Source organism: Gigantopelta aegis, chromosome 15, assembly GCF_016097555.1.
Source record: "Gigantopelta aegis isolate Gae_Host chromosome 15, Gae_host_genome, whole genome shotgun sequence".
NCBI classification, from domain to species: Eukaryota; Metazoa; Mollusca; class Gastropoda; order Neomphalida; family Peltospiridae; genus Gigantopelta; species Gigantopelta aegis.
Window position 1 is genome coordinate 10,908,063 of NC_054713.1, and position 23,625 is coordinate 10,931,687.

Genomic DNA, 23,625 nt, shown 5'->3' on the forward strand with positions numbered 1-23,625 from the left:
TTCTGTAATTTTCTTGGGATTAAAATACCTATATCTTTCTTTATATTTAAACCATACCCTGTAGGTGAGCATTTAGGATGCCATGGGCTGGTATGCATAAATCTCAGCTGAAGATTCACAAATAACTGTGGTCTTCTAACTACAGTTCTGTCGCACACACACGCGCTTCCACGATGTAAATTAACTTTAATCCCCAGTCTCATCTATGGAAAATATCTGGACAAAATAATTGCCTTGCCTTTCCAATAATAATAATGCATCTTAATTTTTTTTTTAAACAAAAAACTCTCAAATGAAATTATGGTAAAATATTTCATATTTATTGTGTACAAAGCCAAACTAATGTTTTGACGATGGCCTATTGCGAACTATTGTTTTGGGGATTGTTTTTTAATTTTTCGTTTTAGCAATTGAAAAGCATTTAACTAAAATATTTAAAATTCATCATCTTTATAAGTGTGACCCTTTCTGTAATTTACTTGGGACTAAAATACCTGTATCTTTCTTTATATTTAAAACATAGGTGAGCATTTAGGATGTCATGGGCTGGTATGCATAAATCTCAGCTGAAGATTCACAAATAACTGTGGTCTTCTAACCACAGTTCTGTCGCGCACACACACACACACACGCTTCCACGATGTAAATCAACTTTAATCCCCAGTCCGATATTTGGAAAATATCTGGACAAAATAACTGCCTTGCATTTCCAATAATAATGCACCTTAATTTTAAAAAAACAAAAAAACAACAACAACAAACAAACAAAATCAAACAAACCCTCCACTAGCTACGGCCCTGAAGTGTACACAGCGAACAAAATTAGCCAATCCACCAGTCAATCAATCTCCAAACTCTCCCAATGTGTTCAATTCTGGGGGGAAACTTCTCAGTCTTAACTAGTATTTTCTGACCGCATTTCGGGAAGTGTTCTGGCCCGCATCGTCGGTCTAGTCCGGCCTGGAGGTCAGAGGTCGCTGTATGGTTAAGTGCGGAGTATCGTCAGCACTACCGGCGAATTACCGCCAGGTCCGATTTGATTTTGTTCTCTCTCTCTCTCTCTCTCTCTCTCTCTCTCTCTCTCTCTCTCTCTCTCTCTCTCTCTCTCTCTCTCCCTACGCTTTGTTCATACAAATATTTTGCTCTTGACCCAGGGTCGGCTAAGCATTGGAAAATATCAAGCGATTTTCGACAGCATCCAATTTAACTCTAGTGCCTATAAGACTGATTGTGCAGCGACAATATTCTTTGGCAGTTCCGTAAACTTAATTTAAAAAAATTCTTTACGTTAATAGGGTTAATGGAATATTCTGGAAAAAATTATTCAGCGGTATGGGATAGCTTTTTTATTGAAAGTATTAGAATCCTAGACAAAGTGGAACTATTTTGTATTCTCAAGACGTGTCTGTTTTGAGTTAAGCTAATTGAATGAAAGTTTGAAGCAAAATGGCTGTCTCACAAAAACAGGTTTACATGATGTATATTAATTTTGCACGATGCCCTTTAGATGGGCACGTGCCAAACAGAAGTGTTTTCTTAAGGTCGTTGCACACACGGCAACACGCCACAGCAATAGACGACCCAACATGCCCCATGACGTCACTGTTGCTGGTGCTTGCAATTGCTACGGTAGCAGTATACAGGGCCTCGTTCCACGAAGCGATGTTAGTCCTAAAATCACCGTAGCTGCACACATAATATATGCACTTAAGGTGATCATAGCGCTAAGATCGCTTTGTGGAACGGGGCCCAGGTAGCTCCATTGTGTGCGAGCAAATCGTTCGCTTGTTGGCTTTTAACAGATCCATGTTTGAAGGTTAATTATTTGGAATAGGAAGTAAATTCTTAAGCTTAGTGATAGCCAACAGTGCAAATGGCTTAACTGTAATGAGGCTTGGTGTTCATAAACTGGGTTTGATCCGTGTGACAAAAGTAGGGCGTGGTAATTTTTGGTAATTTTCAAATAAGCTGATTTTTTTTTTTTTTTAAATCGAATAGCTAAACCTATATTCAAATGAGGGTTTTTGTAAGGTTTGATGAGCAAAGTTTCTATAAATATGTGTGTGATATTCGCCAACTCCCGCTTGGGTGTGGTTTGTATGGGTGTGAACATTGTCAAAAATGCACCCCAAATCATGCAGTTTGGACACATTATGATGAAAGTATGATGAAAGTAACACAAACCAAAATATTTAAAATAAATCCTCTTTATAACTATGACCATTTCTGTAATTTCCATGGGACTAAAATACTTGTATCTTTCTTTATATTTGGTATACATAAATCTCAGCTGAAGATTCACAAATAACTGTGGTCTTCTAACTACAGTTCTGTCGCACACACACGCGCTTCCACACCAAAGCCTCAAAAGAAATTATGGTAAAATATTTCATATTTATTGTGCACAAAGCCAAACTAATGTTGTCACGATGGCCTATTGCGAACTATAATTTTGGGGATGTATAAATAATAAATGTGCGACTCACTTAGTTTGTCTCTATCATTGTGTGTGTGTTATGAATATGGAATATGTGTAGGACTGTGAACTGTATGTTTACGGCAAATAAATTCTTATAGTTGAGATGTATGTATGGAATTTTCCCATGAGAGTTTGTAACTGTGTATTTTATATTTGCTACGTTGGAACGGAATGCAAAGATGGTCAAGTTTACAACAAATATAAATTTGTTAAAATAATTCGAAAATAGCATATGATAATGGCAGAAACATGAAACCTGTCCGTTATCAGTTTGAACATGAAATTGGATCACCTTATATGACATACACCTAGATCCATCCATCCATCCATCCATCCATCCATCCATCCATGCATCCATGCATGCATACATACATGCAATATACACACATACATACACACATATATGCATACATGCATACATACATACATACATACATACATACATACATACATACATACATACATACATACATACATACATACATGCATGCATGCATCCATACATACATACATATATACATAAATACATACATATATAGATACACACACACACACACACACACACACACACACACACACACACACACACATATATATATATATATATATATATATATATATATATATAGAGGATTCGTCACGAGTATTTTTTAATATGGGAAATATCAACCGAGGCTTCGTTAATCTGTATTTGTCGAGGCTCTGCCGAGACAAATACAGATTAACAGGCCGAGGTTGATATTTCCCATATTAAAAAATACTCGTGACGAATTCTATTTATCATATCACTGTCAATTTTGTTTATTTTCCACTTAAATGATTAATAAACAAAACCCCAACGCTCGGACGTAACAATCTGTTATGACGTATGAATACATGTACATGTCAATCACTCAGCTAATCGGTTTGTCAATACACCTTGAAGGTTATCTATGCTTTCTGAAACTAGGTTAAAAGCGGAAACAAAGATTGTAGCTATTTAAACAATTTAATACTAATTTAACAGTTTTATATATAAACAATGAAATTATAATAAAATAATTGACAATAGCCAAATTTTTCAAAATAACTTTTCGCGGCATTTTGCCGAGTACTACGTCATTGTCAGACATAGGCCTATCTACGTCACTGACCTATTTAAGGGCTTCATCAAGTTCAGTCTGAGTCTGAATCACTGTCGAAAATAATTCTTCGTCGTTTTAGGGGGACAACAGGACTTTTAGGCAGAGCCACATTTATTACGATGTTGCTTTGGAAAGAGGTAAGACTGTTCGGTTCGTAATGTCCCCCTACATATTCATACATCAATACATATTAGCCAGTGCCGGTCTGCCCACTGTTTCATGCACGTAAGGGGGTCGACCAAGCGAAACTTGTAGATCCTATGCATATAGTTGAGTTAAAGAGTACCTTTTTATGGATGCCTCAATAGATCAGAGCGCATCGTGGTTAGTCTTGCAATTTGCGGGCGATTTGGTGCCACAGGTTCGAGTCCCAGCAACGGTATGGGACAATTTGTGGGGCCAGAAAGGATTTAATTATCCCCGGCGCCAGTGCGTTAATATCTATGTATGTAACAGTCAACCTCGACATACACACAATATATAAATATTTATACATCAATACATACATACATACATACATACATACATATATTTATCTATATTTAGTTACACAAATCCAGAAGTTATGTTATACTGAACATTTTCAATATAAAAATTGTTGTGCGATCGTTTCAGCACCACAGTCCGTGGTATTTGTGATCGTATCTGTGGGATGCTGTACATATAAAAGATCCCTTGCTGCTAATGGCCTGGACGGAGGAACCGGCTGAGGCCAGTACCTGTGCCCAGGACAGGCGTGCGCTACAACAACTTACTCTGAACGTGCACGTTAAACAATTTCCCAATTCCCAATGAAAACATTTAGCGGGTTTCCTCTCTAAGAGTATATGTCAAATTACCGAATGCTTGACATCCAATAGCCGATGATTAAACTATCATTTTGTTCTAAACAAATGGAACTTTTTTCTTCTTTTTTTATTTCTTCTTTTTTTTTTTTTTTTTTTTTTTTTTGTACCCCTGCGTGTGCTGTAACCTCACCGTGGTGCAGGGGTGTAACATTCTCTTTGAGAATGGCCAATACAGCACAAATTGAAGTTTAGAGTAAAATTCGGTGTCCGTAAAATTCTGTGATATTTGTATTTGTATTTTTGCACAGTTCTTTACACTGTTTTTGTTTAAACCTTGAATTTTTATGTTGATGTTGATCATCACTTTATTTATTTGCATTACCATAGTTTGACACCCAATAGCCGATGTATTTTTCGTGCTGGGGTGTCGTTAAACATTCATTCATTCATTCATTCATTCTTTTTTTTTTGTACGTAACGCTTAGTTCAAGAAGGGCTATTCTGTCTAGTGTGTTTGTCATGCAGTACATATTTATCTCCCTTTAATATTTCGAATTGGAAACCGACGAAATGCCATGCAGCTCTATAACACATAATGCTATCTGGGCTGTCTGTTCAGGACAGTGGTTTCGTGGTTAATGAGAGAGAAGATGGTGTAGTGGTCTTACACCTACCCACGGAGTCGTTAAAACTCGCTCTGGGTGGGAGCCGGTACTTGGTTGCGAAATCAGTACCTACCAGCATTACGTCCGATGGCTCAACCACGACACCACTGTACTCGACAGCAGTCAGGTAAGAACCGGGTTGGATGGGGCGAGAGGGACGTCCCCACTTCCGAAAGGATTGTTAAACTATCAGCTCTGTTTGGGTTTTTTTTTTACCTTTTATTTGTTTGACGTGGTATGTGCTATCTTGTCTGTGGGACGGTGCATATAAAAGGTGCCTTGCGACTAATGGTAAAAATGTAGCGGGTTTTGTTCTGAGATTATATGTCAACTTTCCAAATGTTTGACATCCAATAGCCGATGATTAATAAGTCAATGTGCTCTAGTGGTGTCGTTAAACAAAACACTTTTTTTAATACTCAATAGCCCCATCGGTGTGCCATTGGGCTATATTTCTCGTTCCAGCCAATTCTCTACAACTGGTGTAACAAAGGCCGTGGTATGTACTGTCCTATCTGTGGGATGTTGCATATAAAAGATTCATTGCTGCTAGTTGAAAAGAGTAGCCCATGAAGTGGCGACAGCGGGTTTCCTCTTTCCATGTCTGTGTGGTCCTTGACCGTATGTCCGACGCCATATAACCGTAAATAAAATGTGCTGAGTCCGTCGTTAAATAAAAATATGTCCTTCCTTCCCAATAGCCGATGGGCAGGGTTTAGCTCAGTCGGTTCAGTACTAGCTTGAGGTGTTTGTGTCGCAGGATCGAACCACCTTGGTGGATTCAACTGATTGAGTTTTTCTCCTTCCAACCAGTGCACCACAACTAGTCAAAGTGTATATAAAAGATCCATTACAGCTGCATTAGGAAACAAAGTAGCGACTTTCCTCTGATGACTAATGAATATCAAATAATTTGTAATTCTGGCACGTCGTCTTCAAAGAAAGAAATGTTTTATTTAACGACTCACTCGACACATTTTATTTACGGTTATATGGAGATGGAAGGAAATGGTTTATTTGACGACGCACTCAACACATTTTATTTACGGTTATATTGCGTCGGACATATGGTTAAGGACCACACAGATATTAAGGGCTACTCTTTTCGATTAGCAGCAAGGGATCTTTTATATGCACTATCCCACAGACAAGATAGTACATACCACGGCCTTTGTTACACCAGTTGTGGAGAACTGGCCGGAACGAGAAATAGCCCAATGGGTAAACTTAACCGGTTATATAGCGTCGGACATATGGTTAAGGACCACACGGATATTGAGAGAGGAAACCCACTGTCACCACTTCATGGGCTACTCTTTTCGATTAGCAGCAAGGGATCTTTTATATGCACCATCCCACAAACAGGATAGCACATACCAGGGCCTTTGATATACCAGTCGTGGTGCACTGGCTGGAGCGAGAAATAGCCCAATGGGCTCATCGACGGGGATCGATCCCAGACCGACCGCGCACCAAGCGAGCGCTTTACCACTGGGCTACGTCCCGCCCCTCGTCGTCTTCAAAGGAAACCCTTTGTATTTTCTGTTAGCCTCAAAATAGTATATTATATATATATCCCCATATACACGACAGCACACACCACAGCATTTGATATACTAGCATCAGTCGTGGTTAACATGTTGGAGCGGGGAAAAAGGAATAGGTCCGCCGAGATAATGACTGTAAAATAAGTGTGCAAATCATTTCAAATATTTACAAGTTAACAAAAATTATTTCTTGAAAACTATATGATTTTTTCCATCGTTACCGTTAAGAGGCGAGATTTAGCTCAGTCGGTTGAGTGATTGTCTGAGGTGCTTGCGTCGCAGGATCGAATCTTCACAATGGATCCATTCAATTATTTTTTCTCATTCTAATCAGTGCATGTCACGGGGATCCTACAATACCCGTAACTGGATGAAACACGATTATTCAAATATCTCTCCTAACTGTATATCTATTAGATCTCTCTGTATCGAGCAGTATTTACCCGAGTGGCTCGTTTAGGTATGATCAGAGATAAGATCTTATATAAAGTATATATTATTATAGCACGTTTAGTTCACTAGAAAACACAACCAAAACACAATACACTTTGGAATCTGTATTAACCTATGCTGACAAATGTACTGCCGCAGTAGTTAATTAACAACAACAAATAATAACAACCCAGAACTGATCACTTAATTAGTTAATCTCTAGGTGTCTAGTTTACACAATATGCTAATCACTTCACCGTGACACAACACGCACACGTGTGATAACTGAGAAACGCTTCCAGGAGAACTTAACTAATAAAGGAATTACAACTCTATTCCTAACTGGTTAATTTTTAATTAACCCTAACTACTCATTCAATAACCTTGTAATACAGAATTAATACTGGTACCTATCACAATAAAGATAATAACCTACAGTTTACCTAGGTCCTCTAGGATGACTGGCTAAGCTTTTTATAATTATTTAGGACAGTGAGCCTACAGATTACTGCGTCAGATGACCGGCAGCACCGTCTAAATAATATTGGTATAATACAGTATTAAAATATTTAAAGTCACATCAATCACATCAAAGTTATACAACAGAGCAGAAATAATATTTACCAAGTCCAAACGGACGCGTTCCCTAGAAGCCTTCCAATATGTCTCTCCCCGATATCTCTAAAATCCTAGCTATTTATTCAAAACTCTCAGAGACAGCGAATATCGCCTGGGGGTACAAGGCGGTACCTCACGTATCATGTGGATTTTCCACAGCCACCACGCCGGCATATCTTTCTCTGATCGTCAGACTGGCTGTCGCCATTCGCCAAAATCACGGTTGTAAAAACCGCACTCGCAGAGGTATTACGTAACTACTGGCCACATGGCCTCCACAGCTGGACTAAGTGCATATTGGAATGCACGGTCGCGCGAAGGTATTACGTATCAAATTGCCCATCTGGGCTAAGTGCATTTGGAACTGCACAGGCCTTCTAAAACAATTAATATCGCCACAGGCGAAAAGAAATTAAGAGCATGTACCGTCACAGTGCACCACAACTGATCAAAGGCCGTGGTATGTGCCTTCCTGTCTGTGGAGATGTCCATATACACGATCCTTTGCTGCTAATGGGAAAATGTAGATGGTTTGCTGCTAATGGGAAAATGTAGATGGTTTGCTGCTAATGGGAAAATGTAGATGGTTTCCTCTGATGACTACGTATCTACTATTAAAGTTAAAGTTTGGTTTGTTTAATGACAAGACTAAATCACATTGATGTATTAATAATCTGCTCTTCGGTGTCAACCATTTGGTAATTTTAACATAATTTTAGAGAGAAAACCTGCTACATTTTTCTATTCGTAGCAAGTGTTTTATATGCACCATCCCATAGACAGGATAGCACATACCATGGCCTTTGATATACAAGTCGATGTACACTGGCTGGAACGATAAATAGCCCAACGGGCACAGCGCCAGGGAACAATCGTAAAATGTATTTTATTTAACGACACTACTAGATCACATTGATTTATGAATCATCTGCTATTGGATGTCAAACATTTGGAAATTTTGACATAATTTTCCATTAGTAGCAAAGTATCCTTTACATGTACCATCCCACAGGCAGGATATCGCAGGCCACGGCCTTTGATATACCTGTTGTGGTGCACTGGCTAGTACAAGAAATAGCCCAACGGGCACAGCGCCAGATATCAATCCTAGACCGACCGCTTATGAAGTGAGCGCTTTACCACTGGTCTATGCCCCACTCCCATGTGCTCTAGTGGTGTCATTAAACAAAATAACATTAACTCTAGCATCGCCCATACTCTTTGTAAGCTGCATTCCATGTTCTACATATCCTGGGACTACAGGTAAATTGAAATTTGAACGTCTTTTCGCACTATAACTTGCACAGTTAACGACAATTAGTTTCCGTAGTGTTCATTTCATTGGATGGTGTGGCTTTGACTTTCAAGTCATCACCGAGGAGCAGTCAATCAAATGTGGTTGAATTGACTCAACACACTTTGTATATCGCTGTGTGACACTTAAAATCTAAAAATAATATTGTCTCCACGTGGTGTATGAAATTGTAGCTTTAAACGAACCATTAAAATATCAAGTGTACCAAATCCAGTTTGGGGACCGGCCTCGGTGGCGTCGTGGTTAGGTCATCGGTCTACAGGTTGGTAGGTACTGGGTTCGTATCCCAGTCGAGGCATGTGAGGCATGTGACTTCAAATCCTGAGTGAGTACTCCGCAAGGCTCAATGGGTAGGTGTAAACCACTTGCACCGACCAGTGATCCATAACAACAAAGGCCATGGTTTGTGCTATCCTGCTTGCGCAAATAGAAGATCCCTTGCTGCTAATCGGAAAGACTAGCCCATGTAGTGGCAACAGCGGGCGTCCTCTCAAAATCTGTGTGGTCCTTAACCATGTCTGACGCCATATAACCGTAAATAAAATGTGTTGAGTGCGTCGTTAAATAAAAAAATGTCTTTCTTTCTTTCAAGTTTGGGGAGTTCGTTTATTCTCCTCAACTTTCTCTCTCGCTCCCTCACACAGAACTGTTTTTTCTGACGCCAATGCCCTCAGTAGTAATAGCAGGGCAATTCCGCGGTAACGGAATTACATAAGTAAAATTATCAGAATGATATAACTGTAATACACTAGAACTGCACTAGTGCTTGTTATGAGCAGAAATGACACTCCCTACTGCAAGGTGTAGTGCATGAGTACTTAATTAAAGTTTGATAACGGAATTAAGCAAAACGGATACCATTTTTACGGGCACCGCAAAATATCGACAAACACTGTGAAAGGATGACCTAATGACTTGTGATTAACAAGATAGAAATTATATTAAAAGTTATCTTATCATAACTTAATTGTACAACATTGAATGCCGGTAGCGGAATTAACGCTCTGAATTTACAATTGAACAAAATAATTCATTTACTTTAAATTTCGATTGCATATATTTTCCATAACATTTTAGATTTAATAATAATTCAGTACACTGTTTTAAAGCATTCATACTAATATTTCAGTTGATACCTAGTTTTTAGTATCAGTATCATGTACATACATGTATATGAGTGGAGATGTAAACCAGTACTAAGATGTGTACATATTAGGCCTACAAAGTAAATGTTTAAATTGTTTGACAGCAACTGAAAAAAAACCCAACAAATTCTTGAACAGTGACACTGTTAATGACAAACAGAATGACACCAGGGCCAGTGCTTATAAAACGTAAAGTCTAGACTTAAGTCCAGACTTTAACGTAATGCTATTTGAATGGCGTTGCCATGACGTTAAAGTCTAGACTTTATTAAAGTCTAGACTTTAAGGATTATAAGCACGGGGCCAGGCCTGATGCTTATAACACTTTTAGAGTCTAGACTCGAGACTCCAATAGAGTCTGAGACAGTAACGTCATGTGACGTCATTAGAGATTGAGTATGGACTCAAAAGGTTTTATAAGCACGGGCCCAGGTCAGAGGAACATAGGTCAATTAAAATTAGACTGACCGTCAAACATCCAGATTGTATTCAGTGAAACATAGTGTGCCTGGTCATAGCATTCCTCACCTATCTGAGGTTCTGGTAATTATGTACACGCAAACGTTTAAAATACCAGTATTATATTTTTAGGCCAATCAAACATGCCATCTTTCCATTTTAAGAATATTAGTCAGATTAGATTTCCTTCTGAAGAGACCAGTCTCGGTGGTGTCGTGGTTAGGTCATCGGTCTACAGGCTGGTAGGTACTGGGTTCGGATCCCAGTCGAGGCATGGGATTTTTAATCCAGATACCGACTCCAAACCCTGAGTGAGTGCTCCGCAAGGCCCATTGGGTAGGTGTAAACCACTTGCACCGACCAGTGATCCATAACTGGTTCAACAAAGGCCATGGTGTGTGCTATCCTGCCTGTGGGAAGCGCAAATAAAAGATCCCTTGCTGCTAATCGGAAAGAGTAGCCCATGTAGTGGCGACAGCGGGTTTCCTCTCAAAATCTGTATGGTCCTTAACCATATGTCTGACGCCATATAACCGTAAATAAAATGTGTTGAGTGCGTCGTTAAATAAAACATTTCTTTCTTTCTTTCCTTCTGAAGACAGCATTAACACAATAAAAAGGTCGCTTTCTTTTTGTCCATCAAATACATTTAAAAGCATAATGTTGGTAATTAGAATGATACTTTCCATTTTCTGGATATCCTGTCACTTACATATAAATATACACTGTACGTACAGTCAATATTTGGATAAAGTCAAATTAAAGTGTTTTTTTGTTTTTTGTTGTTGTTGTTGTTGTTGTTGTTGTTTTTTTAAATATTTATTATCCCCAGATCAAGCAGACAATGTCAAGGTTGGGGAGCCTTGAATCATTGCTGTACAATGATGATACATGTTCAATCATGATTACAGTTGATACAATAATTTATTTCATTTAAACATGTATATTGAACAAAATAAGAAACTTCCGCTAACTTTGCTTGAACATAACTTGATGAAAACAAACCGGGGAAATAATTGTTATATATGCGTTTAAAGAGTGTTCCATGATGCATCGTTTGGTGTAAAACTCATGGCCATAGGTTAACAGAAACTGGGAGAAATTTTGACTAAGTGTGGTAGGGGTTAAAAAAAAAACCACACACTTAATAACGGGTATGACCACCTCTTGAATTGACCACTGCAGTGCATCGCAGGCGCATAGAATTGACTAAAGTGTTGATTTCTGCCTGTGAAATATTGTTCCATTCCTGAATGAGCGCTTGACGAAGTTCGTTGACGTTAGCGGGTGGGTTGGGACGACGCCTCAATCGTCTGTCCAGACTATCCCAGACATGCTCGATGGGGTTGAGATCAGGACTTTTAGCGGGCCAGTCATCAATGAAATCAATGTTATTTGTCCTAAGAAAATTTACAGTGTCTCTAGTTGTATGAGAGGTGGCATTATCATGCTGAAAAATCGAGATGTTGGCGTTGTTATGGAACAGAGAAATGACGTGATGAGCGAGAATGTCATCGCGGTAACGTTGAGCATTTAAATTGCCATCAATGACGACTAGTGGTGAACGATAATCATGGGCAATGGCTGCCCAGACCATGACACAACCCCCACCCCCGAAACGATCTCGTTCAAGAACACAGCAGTCAGCATAGCGTTCATTTCTCCTACGGTAGACGCGCACCCTGCCATCACTACGTTGTAAAGAAAATCTGGATTCATCCGAAAAAAGAACGGTATTCCAGCGTCGCCGTATCCAACGAGTGTGTACACGTGCCCAATTAAGACGATTTAGACGATGACGTTGCGTTAAAACGCATCCGACGTAAGGACGTCGTGCATGTAAACCGTTCTCCCGCAGACGATTACGAACAGTTTGCCCACTGATTCGGTTATTATGAAGCCCAGGTGTGTTAGCAGCAGTAGCAGTGGCAGTTTGGAATCGATTGCGCAAATGCGTGTTCATGATATAGCGGTCTTGACCACGCGTTGTAACACGCGGACGTCCACGACGTGGCAAGTCGTTGGTGCTTCCTGTCGTTCGAAATCTTACGCGAAGATTTCGTATCGCTCGACTAGAACTCCCAACATGTCTTGCAACGTCTTCTGTCGACATGTCAGCATCAAGCATGCCAATCGCCCGTTCGCGTAAATTATTGGGTATTCTTGGCATACTAAAAATGCTACAATATAAAAAACGTAAATGTTTTTACAAATTTTGAAGCGTTTTCGTTCACTTGACAAGAATGTCAGTAAGACAAGTGAAACAAATTGACCGAATACTACACGGGACATGTCGAACCATGCATGCACGTGCAAATTGAATTTCACGTTGTCGACGATTAACAGTGCAAAAATAATCGATAAAATTCATGAATCTTGATAATACAGCTCAAGGCTAATACTACCTATATAATTTCATTACACAATGAATTCTTTAACACAACAAATACTATATGTACAAATCGGAAGTTTCTTTTTTTGTTCAGTATATATGTCTGTTGTTCTGCTATAATGAAAGTGAAGTGCATCACAATATATTTTTTTCTTACTAGATTAATTTGGTAGTGAATATACGTATTACCATTATTTAATCAGACAATACTTAATATAATAAAATAAATTATTTATCATTTATGATTTAACTTATTTTAAATCAACAAAATAGATAAAGCTTCTCGTAAAAATCGTTTTAATTGCGATGCTTTGAATGTTGGTGGTTTTATAGTATTTTCTGATATAAATGCTCTCTATCTACATACAAAAACAAATCTAGAACAAAACTTAACTACAAAAAGATGAAAAATATTTATATATATGAATTCACGGACACTGGTTGCTTTTGATCGGGGGGGGGGGGGGGGGGGGGGGAGGGGGGAAGGGGGAAAAGAAAGAAAAAAAAGGGGAAGGAAGTGAGAAGAAATATATATGTTGAAATAAAATCACTCGTAGTGCGCTAGCAATTCCCAAACAAGTCGAAAGGGAAACTTAATGATTTAAGAAATAAAAGTGTTAGTTGAAAAAAAAAAGTTATTTCTCCGATTCTTAAATGAAGAGATTGAACAATTTTTCCCAATGTATATTAAATTTGTCGTATTCACAATTTTTAATATAAATATATTTTTCAATTTGAAATTTGTTTTTCAGGATATGTTCGATAGCATTTATATGTAAATCTTTGTGAAGTATTTTCATATTATAAAAATAATATTTTATATTGAATATTAACCAGTTCACTACATAAGTTAGTTCGCCATCCACAATCCCAAACATAATAGCTTTTTTACTGAATGAGGTGCCAATTCCTGTTTTATAAAAAAAAAAAAAAAAAAAAAAAAACTTGTCAACAGTTTCCCATAGGTTTCTTACTTTATTGCAGTCATAAAAAGGTGTTGTAAAGTCTCCGGTTCATTATTACAAAAAGTGCATTTATTAGAATCTACGTAATGAATCATATGAAGAAATGTATTAGTGGCAAGAATTCTATGAAGCAGTCTGTACTGGAACCATCTTAAAGTTGTATCTTTCAGACATTTAAATAGCAAAACATAATATTTACCCCAAGTATAGCAATCGCAGTTCAAACCCTTATTTGCATATTTTATCTGTGACTTTGGAATTATGCTTTTATAGTTCAATATGTTGTACATGTCTTCACTTCCAATATTTTTATTAGACACAATTTTCAGTTTGAAAGTTAAATAGGGCTTTGAATGGAAAAAAATGTTTCATCAATAAGGTTTATTGAATACAAAATTGATTTCACAGCATTCACTAATGATCCGTAGTTCAGAAAGTTAGTTTTGACATCATATTTATTTCTAAAAGCTTCAAATGTAAGGATGTTTCCTTCAGTGTCAAGTAAGTCGTGTATGAAAACAATTCCCTTTTTTATGTAGTTACAACAGTTTATTGTCTTTTAGTATCTTAGTATTATACCAAATATTCAGTCCTTGAATATCTTCAGTAGTCTGTATATTTTGCTTTTGTTTTATTGTTAACCAACTAAATAAAACATCTTTCCAAAACAAGTTTTTAATACTATCTTTTTTACGTATAATAAAATAGTCCCCGTGTATAATTAGGTCCTTAGTATTATATCAGTAGTAGATTGAAATAACTTTACCCATTTGTTGTTATTAAGATAAAGTCGTTGTATCCATGATGATTTTAAAGAGGTCATTATGTTCTATATGTCAGGCATTTTTATACCCTCATGTTTATAATCTTGAGTTAATACATTTTATTTAAGTTTTTTATATTTGTTTTTGACGGATTTGGTAATGCAATTAATAAATAGTTAATTAAAGGTATTATTAATGTTTTTTTATAATTGTAACTCTACCTAAGACAGTCAGCTTTCTTGGTGTCCAACGTTTCATCAAGTTCTGGATTTGTTTTAACTTAGAGGTAAAATTACATGTTATCATATCTTCTAAATTTATTGTAAAATTAATTCCAAGTAACATAAATTGATTTCCACCCCATTCTAATTTCCAATATGTATGGTGATAGACTTCTTTACTATGTTTGTGCTGCCTATCCAGATGGCTTTTGACTTGGTGTAATTTATTTTTAGACCGGAGATTTCAGAATAGTAATCAAGTAATGTCATGGTACTGAACAGAGACTCGGGAGATCCGTTAAAAGTAAAAGTAGTATCATCAGCATATTGAGATATTAGATATTCTTCGCCATCAATAGTGATACCTTTGATATTTGCATTATTTTAAACTAAAATTGAGAGGATTTCAGAACAAATTATAAAGATATAGGGTGACAGGGGGTACCCCTGTCTACACCCTCTTTCTAATTTAAAAGTTTCTGACAAATAACCATTTTGCAGAACACTAGAAATGGATTTTTTATAAAATGTTTTAATCCAACATTGTATTGAACTTATTGAAGTCAAATTAAAGTTTGCTTAAAGTAAATGTGTTATATTACATTTCCACGTATATGTTTAAATATGTATGTATATATATGGCTCGAAATAGCCGGCTGCGATAAGTGAAAAGAAGTACATTTTTTAGACCTCGCATGTGAAATAAACATTCACCCTCTAAAATTAACCCCAAATTTGCAAATAATTTGAAACAAAGCAACAAAAGATGCATATACGATCATCTCATCTTGTATTTAGCTGAGGCGGAACCCATGATTCTGTTATATTTTAATTTTATAATGCTCTAAAATACATCTCACAGGTCATAATCTTCCACACACCGTCCAAAACCCTGTATTCACCTCGTGCCTCGCTCGATGCGCGGTCGGTCTAGAATCGATCTCTGTCGGTAGACCCATTGGGCTATTTCTCGTTCCAGCCAGTGTCCCACAACTGATGTAACAAAAACCGTGGTATGTACTGTCCTGTCGGTGGGATGGTGCATATGGAAGATCCCTTGATGCTAATCGAAAAGAGTATCCCATGAAGTGGCAACAGCGGGTTTCCTCTCTCAATATCTGTGTTTGTTCTTAACTATATGTCTGACGCCATATAATCGTAAATAAAATGTGTTGAGTGTGTCGATAAATAAAACATGTCCTTCCTATTACCTGTGGATCTAACAGCAGCCCTTTGGAGCTCATGTCCAGTTGACCTTTCATTCGACCAATCAAAACCTTACTTGCAAACTCATGCCAGTGATTTGAAAACAATTTGAAAACATTCGCAATTATGCCGAGGGTATACGAAGTGATTCGGGTGAATTACGAAGTATGCAGGAAACTAATTTCAAGACGAAAACAAAAACGTGATGGTATAGCCATAAAATCTGTTTCTACTAGTTTATTACTTTGCACTCCACCTCCACCCCCCCCCCCCCCCCCCCCTACCGTTTTTTAATGTTGAAATAGACCAACAAGTTTGCCTTTACATAAATAGTCTCACCCGATATTTTTAGAATTTGTATGCTCCCGAATATGATTGGTCGATATTTAAATTATTATTTATAGATGAAATGTCACCTGGACATGGGAGTACACGCATTGCTGTTAGATCTACTGGTAGACCAGTAGAGCTAATTTTAATAAGATTGGGCGGACACAGACCTGTCCGAATATGCCAAGGTATCCAAGGTCATGAAAAGTAGGCCATGACTCTATAAAGGCCCTTGTACTACTATTAATCCTGGATGAATCTAAGTAGTTTCAGTCTTCTTTTAAGAAGCCCGACGTACAATACGACAGCACAAAAGCTCAAACCCGCGACCATCAAGAAACTGTATCGGAAACAGCCGAGTCCGAAGCAGTCTTTAACTCCCGAAGTTTTGATCTGATCGTCGTAAATGGCGCCAAATAACTTATGCAGAATCAGAGCAAAGAATGCTGACCCCAGCATCATGAATCCCCAGTTCCGTCCGAAATACCTCATCCCAAAGAACTCGCTGGTCATTGGGGCAGTTAGACTCCAGGTGACGCCGAAAGATATTACAACACATAGTAACGAAACGAGCAAGACGCTGTAGTAATTTCCGAAAAAGATGCACAGAGTTAAACTAACGGTTTGGAAAATTATCGCGATTAAGGCAACAGCAGGTCGAGGCACTCGGTGGACTATGGAATCGGAGAGATATCCAATGACGAAGATAAAGACCGTTCCCAAGGTGAAGTACAAGGTCGTGAATAACGTGCTAGCATTCTCCATACGAAACGATTTGAGGTATGTCGTAATATTGCTCTGGAACATATACTGTAAACTGGAACAGATAATGAAAGTCCACATCAAGAACTGATAATCAAAGGACTTCAGCAACTTGAAACCAGTGATATCTTCAACCGGTTCCGGAATCGGAATATTGTCTCTGATCTTTTTTCGGTCTTTCCGGACTTTGTCACCGCTTATAAGAGGCAATTCCTCGGTGTCGCCATGTCCATACTGAGAGAGGAAAAGTATTCCAAGAATATTTGTAACTGTAAATATCAGCGCCATCGTGAGGTAGAATCCCCGCAAGTCTTGTTTATCTTCGTCATTGTCATAGTGGCCGTTTGTGAATAGCGTACCGTAAACCAGCGCCACGACCATCGCACCACAACTGTGCAGTCCGTTAATAATCCCTAACACTTTTCCTAGGTGTTTAGGGCTGACGTTTGCGGAGATGGTCATTAGACAAGCTATGTAGGTGAAGGTGACGCCAGTACCTAGAAATAGTAACCAGACGTTAACGTGGTACGTGTGAAAATGGCGCGAAAACAGCATAGGGGACTCTGTTATAAGATACTAGTAGTATAGTATAAGGGCTATTAAAGTTGCACGCCCGCGAAAATTAATTTTAATTTTGGTTAATCTACAAAACTGTAACACACGTTTTTATAAAATAGAGTGAGAAAGCAGGTTTTATATCCATAAATACCATGGGAATCCCCGTGACCCAATTACTTGAAATAATTTAGAAAGTTAGTATTCTGATGTCACCGGTAGTTGTCGCTCGAAGCACAGAAATGCCTATGTTACGACAAATTTCCCAGAGTGCACATAGACTTGGGGTGCGTTCCTTTCACCTCTCCTGGGCATGTTCCAACGGTTCTGTCCTGGACAGCGAAAGGAATGAGTTTGGAAAAGAAAGTTACTTTACCAGCATGGGTGCTTCTGTTGAGGAAGTGGCTGCTGCAGCAATCATGATATTTGAATCGGAATAAGACGACAATGATAGTCCGTCACTGACCATGTTGACTATACTACAGTTTTTGAAATAATATATTTGATATATATAAACCGCAATTAGCCTACATTTGCTATTCGGCACCGGGTACTAGTGGCTAACCTATTGTTATTAACAATTAGATGCACCGTTTATTATTGTTGGTAGTAGTAGTAGTAGTAGTAGTAGTAGTAGTGGTAGTGGTAGTGGTAGTGGTAGTGGTAGTGGTGGTAGTAGTAGTAGTAGTAGTAGTAGTAGTAGTAGTAGTAGTAGTAGTAGTAGTACAGTCTGTAGGTACCAGAGGTGGGGAGGCACTTTCCCTCCCCAGGACGAAAATGTAAGGTTTTTTTTGTCCTATTCTATTTAAATAAAGGTAATACAATATAACTTGTGCCCCCCATCCCCACCCCCAAGGTTGTATCCCCTCTCCAGATATCGTAAGACTTTGCAAAATTATTGGTTTTAAGGTTTTGTAACGTTTTGTATTGAGATACTTACTTGTCTGAACTTTATTGTTAATCAAAATGTTCACGAACTGTGAAGAAAAACCTCACAAATGAACGACAAGCAAACGACAACAAATCGGATGTTGATTGCGCGAACCGTGCACGAGAAAACAAACCGAACCAAAATTATAACGGTCACGTGGTATACCAACGACTGTGACGTTAAAGCGGGTAGATCTCCTCTAAAAATAGATTAGACCTCGTCTGCTCAACGGTTTTTTCTCGGACGCGCGTGCGTTTTTCATGGGCGTCAATCAGGCTTTAAAAGTGTGTGGGGGGGGGGGGGGCGTGTTAGTGTTTGTGTGCGTACGTGTGCGCTCGCGTGTGTGTGTGTGTGTGTGTGTGTGTGTGTGTGTGTGTGTGTGTATTTAATCAGGGGTTACATTGTTAGGAAAGAACTTGAATCTTGGTAGTCTTTAAGTGCACTATTGTGTGTGTGTGTGTGTGTGTGTGTGTGTGTGTGTGTGTGTGTGTGTGTGTGTGTGTGTGTGATAAAGGAAAAAGGGGGAGGGGCATTTATATAGATTGTCCCCCGGCGTTGAAAAGTGAGGGGGATGCGTCCCCCCTGTTCCCCACCGATCGACGCCCATGGCGTTTTTAAGAAATACGAAAAAATTACCAGAATTACCAGGATTACCAAAAAACACTTCAGGTGAATGGAAATGTATATTCTAAATAATAAAATGTAAGTAAAGTGCAATTTTATTTGTGAGAAAATGGTTTTAATAGCGAAAAAACCCGGTGTAATGGTTAATAACTAGGGCGTGTTTTTGTAAACTGTACACGCAACTTTAATTCCAGTCCGCCATTACTAGATATTCAAATGACGTAAGAATATGTTGCGCGGTGTATTTGTGAATGGAAATGATGTCAAATTCGAATGACGTCATTTTGGATGTCCTTACATCAAAATAAAGTTATGCCTAACGTTTACACTGGGGAAGCCGCATTAAATCGCTTCATAAAATTACGTCATTCGGTGTGCACGTGAAATCATTATGACACACGTGAGTCACACTGATTATATTTTCCAAAATAACTTTTACTATGTGGATAATAAATATATATGCATGCATGTGTGTCTGTTGTTTTCTTGGCGGAGGGGAATTTTGGGGAACTTTCTCCTCTGCTCACCTGTTAGAAAGAAATATATATCTTGCAGCCAAGATCTACTAGAGTAGAACACTTTTTGGTACGTAGTGCTGTACATCAAGAATGACCCCAGTGAGGTCAAAATTAGCGCGGTCAAGGACGTCCAGCGCGCGCCAACACGTTCCACCATAATCCCTGCCGGGAAGGCGAAAGCCATTCCGAGATTATTCATGAATGCCAACGATTCAACTAAAAACAATAAAAGGAGTAATAAATTCAGTATGTCCCAGAAACGACAACGAAAATGTAGGGATGGGAAGATGAATGCATTGTATTAAGGGACAATGGGACAGCTTCGGCCCTAGACACTAAGTACAAAACGTAACCATTTTTATTTTAGAATCAGAATTATTGTCCCCAATAGCACCCAAACGTTTTTCTTCTTTCTTTTTTTTTTTGTATCAGCACATTACATTAATGACGTAGCAATCTAACTAAAATTAGCTCCACTATTACATGTGGATCTAACAGCACCCCGTTGGAGATCATGTCCAGTTGACCTTTCATTCGACCAATCAAAACCTTACTTGCAAAATCATGCCAGTGATTTGAAAAGAATTTGAAAACATTCGGGATTTATGCCGAGGGTATACGAAATAATTCGGGTGAATTACGAAGTATGCCGGAAACTAATTGCAATATAAAATTTTATATAAAATTCGTTTCAAGACGAATAGCCATAAAATCTGTTTATATTAGTATACAATCCAATACTGCACTTCTCTCCCTGTGTTTTTCAAAGTTGAAATAGACCAACAACTTCGCCTATTGCATAGTCTCGCCCGATATTTTTAGAATTTGTATGCTCCCGAATAACGCTACAAAAGGCGAAGTGTAATGGTCGATATTTAAATTGTTATTTATAGATGAAATGTTATCTGGACATGGGAGTCGCAATGCTGTTAGATCTACTGGCTAGACCCAGTAGAGCTAATTGTAATAAGTCTTTTAATAGCTTTTGAACAGGTGGATGGGATAGGTTTTCATTTTTTGTGTATTCTGTAATATATAGCGTTTGACAAAGGGTGGGGGCGTGTCACCTGGACTCACCGCCTGAATCCGCGCCTCAATTACTTATTGACTTATGTTTCCAAATTATTTCTTAAATATAGGTCATACTAGAATATATTCCGCTAGGAAGGTGAAAAAGAAAATTAGTTTGAAAGACACTATAGAGTGATGCATTTGTTATGCAAATGGCCTTAGTTGATTATAGGAGAACGAACCTGCATTCAAAATATACAGAGATTTTTGTAAAATGGAAATAAGTCAACTTTGTGCGTTTTAGATGATGAATTGTATATAAAACCTGTTGGGGTTTGGGTTTGTTTTCATGCAAATGTACAGAAAACGAGGATTGGATAGGAATTAAACGTAACATTTGCAAAAAAAACTTAGGGTCTAAACAATTGAACGTGATTATATATATATATATACTTAACCAAAAAAGTTTAGCAAGTTTTTTGTAAATGACTGTTGCTGCCAAATAAATTAAAATAAAGTGATAAAACTTGGTAATATGTTAGTTGCATATGCCCTGTCGCTTTGGGTAATGAAAAGAACACCATTTGTTATATCGCACGCCGCTATGTGTACTGCGCGTGCAAACGCGGTGCGCTCGTGCTGTCGCAGAAGCGCGTGCAATACGGATGTATTGAAATCACATTTTGATGCACTGAACCAACATTATCCAAAAACAAAAGGAAGAATTTATGCTGTTATAATGGGTCGCCGTCCAGGCTTAACGGAAAATCAACGTCATGAAGCAACGGGACGGCTTAACGCCGGCCAACGCGTACACGACGTCGCTCAGTACTTTCGTGTTCATCACAGTACCATATCACGACTCCGACAACGCCTACACCAAACTGGGCAAGTGCGAGATCGACCACATTCTGGTAGACCACGATTAACTACTCCAAGGGAAGATAGGTATTTAGTGATGTCATCTCGACGTCATAGGTTCGAAAGTGCTCCTCGATTAGCCCGTACTTTGCAGCAAACCACAGGCACTAGAATTCATGCTCAAACTGTCCGTAACCGTCTCCATGCTGCTGGATTACAAGCACGTCGCCTTGTTGTTGCTGTTCCCCTGACAGCGCGTCACATTCAGGAACGTCTGAGATGGGCCAGAATACACCAACACTGGCGACGCAGACAATGGGATCAGACATTATTCACAGACGAATCCAGGTTTTGTGTTCAGTTTGCGGATGGTAGGCGTCGTGTATGGAGGCGACGGGGAGAACGATATGATGCAGACAACGTCATTCAGCATGACCGATATGGCGGTGGCAGCGTCATGGTCTGGGACGGCATTCATGGTGGAGGTAAAACAGATCTCGTTTTCATTCACGGAAACATGACTGCTCAACGTTACTGCGACGAGATCATTACACCAGTGGTCATTCCATTCCTGCAGCAGCATCCTGGCTTTCTGTTTCAACATGACAACGCTAGACCACATACCGCTAGGCTAACCACTAATCTTCTTGAGCGGAACCACATCCAACTGTTGAACTGGCCACCAAAGTCCCCTGACTTGTCCCCAATTGAGTATGCATGGGACCAACTGAGCCGTAGGGTACGCGAAAACCATCCTCATATCCTTAATGTCCATGACCTACAAATTGCTCTGAACCGGGAATGGAACGCAATTACTGTTCCTGAGATTAATGGTCTCATTAGAAGCATGAGACGACGATGTACTGCTGTCATCAATGCCGCTGGTGCACACACACATTATTGAGCCTCTCTCAACATTTTGGTAGATGTACCCCTCCGTTTCATCAGTTGACATTAAAGTGACGACGTTAAACCGTGACAACATGTTACTGCTGGCTACATTCAGAAATGCTGTATCAAATAATGTGTACAAATAAATTCAGCATCCAATCAGGTTGTCTGTATTTCATATCTTGTACGTAATTGCTAAACTTATTTGGCACAGTATATATATATATATATATATATATATATATATATATATAGTATTGATATTGCAGTTTTAAGAATGAAATTATAAAAGTTATATATTTACCCTCCGTCTGTGTGTAATTGAACGTCTTTTTCAAGGCGTTAGCGAAGGCGCCGAAGGCGTACACAGAGCCTGAGACGCCCATGCCAATACACCCGATAACTAACGCTGTTATTCGTAGTGCCTGGTAGGTCCTTCTCCCGGCCATGTTCATTGAATAATAATTAAGTAACTACGCCTGCTGTCACAGTGCAATTGGATCAGACACTGCCTATATTAATTCTCAACGTGAAAACACATAGGTAATCGATAATAATTAAAGGGACATAGTTTTTAAACACTAAGGCATATTTCTCAATATTAGAGCCGCTTATGATCACTAAAATCAAACACTACTTATATTTTATTGTTTAGATCATCCATTTCCGTACAACCGAAGTGTTTCTGGTCATCCTGGTGTTTCTAATACCACAAAATGCATTTTTCATACTCACGAAAGATGTCATATACCCTCAGGATAATTTGGAATGTTTTCAAATTATTTTTAAATCACTGGCATGATTCTGCAAGTAAGGTTTTGATTGGTGGACATGAGCTACAACTGGCTGCCGTTAGATCCACATGTAATTTTAATTAGATTGTACATACTACTGTCCTCAGATTCACTCAATATTTCAATCAATAAAGCGAGCCATCTAATTACACATTCGCACTTAGTCACAGCAGTTTTTATGATAGATTTATAGCACGATACGTATGTCACAGAGCATACAAAGTGCGG

General features: G+C 38.5%; 1 protein-coding gene across 2 annotated transcripts; it reads right to left on the bottom strand.

The window, feature by feature from the left end:
• Positions 1–16,451: 16,451 nt before the first annotated feature.
• LOC121390433 (probable transporter MCH1) lies at positions 16,452–23,041 on the bottom strand. Of its 2 annotated transcripts, XM_041522247.1 has the most exons (3): positions 22,908–23,041; positions 19,850–20,056; positions 16,453–17,709 (listed from the first exon to the last, which is right to left on the bottom strand). In XM_041522247.1, exons 1-3 carry the CDS (start codon positions 22,987–22,989, stop codon positions 16,694–16,696), a joined length of 1,305 nt encoding a protein of 434 aa, XP_041378181.1. In that variant the 5' UTR covers positions 22,990–23,041; the 3' UTR covers positions 16,453–16,693. The 2 variants fall into 2 exon arrangements, with proteins under 2 accessions (XP_041378182.1, XP_041378181.1); XM_041522248.1 differs by lacking the exon at positions 19,850–20,056 and having other exon boundaries at positions 16,452–17,709.
• Positions 23,042–23,625: the final 584 nt, after the last annotated feature.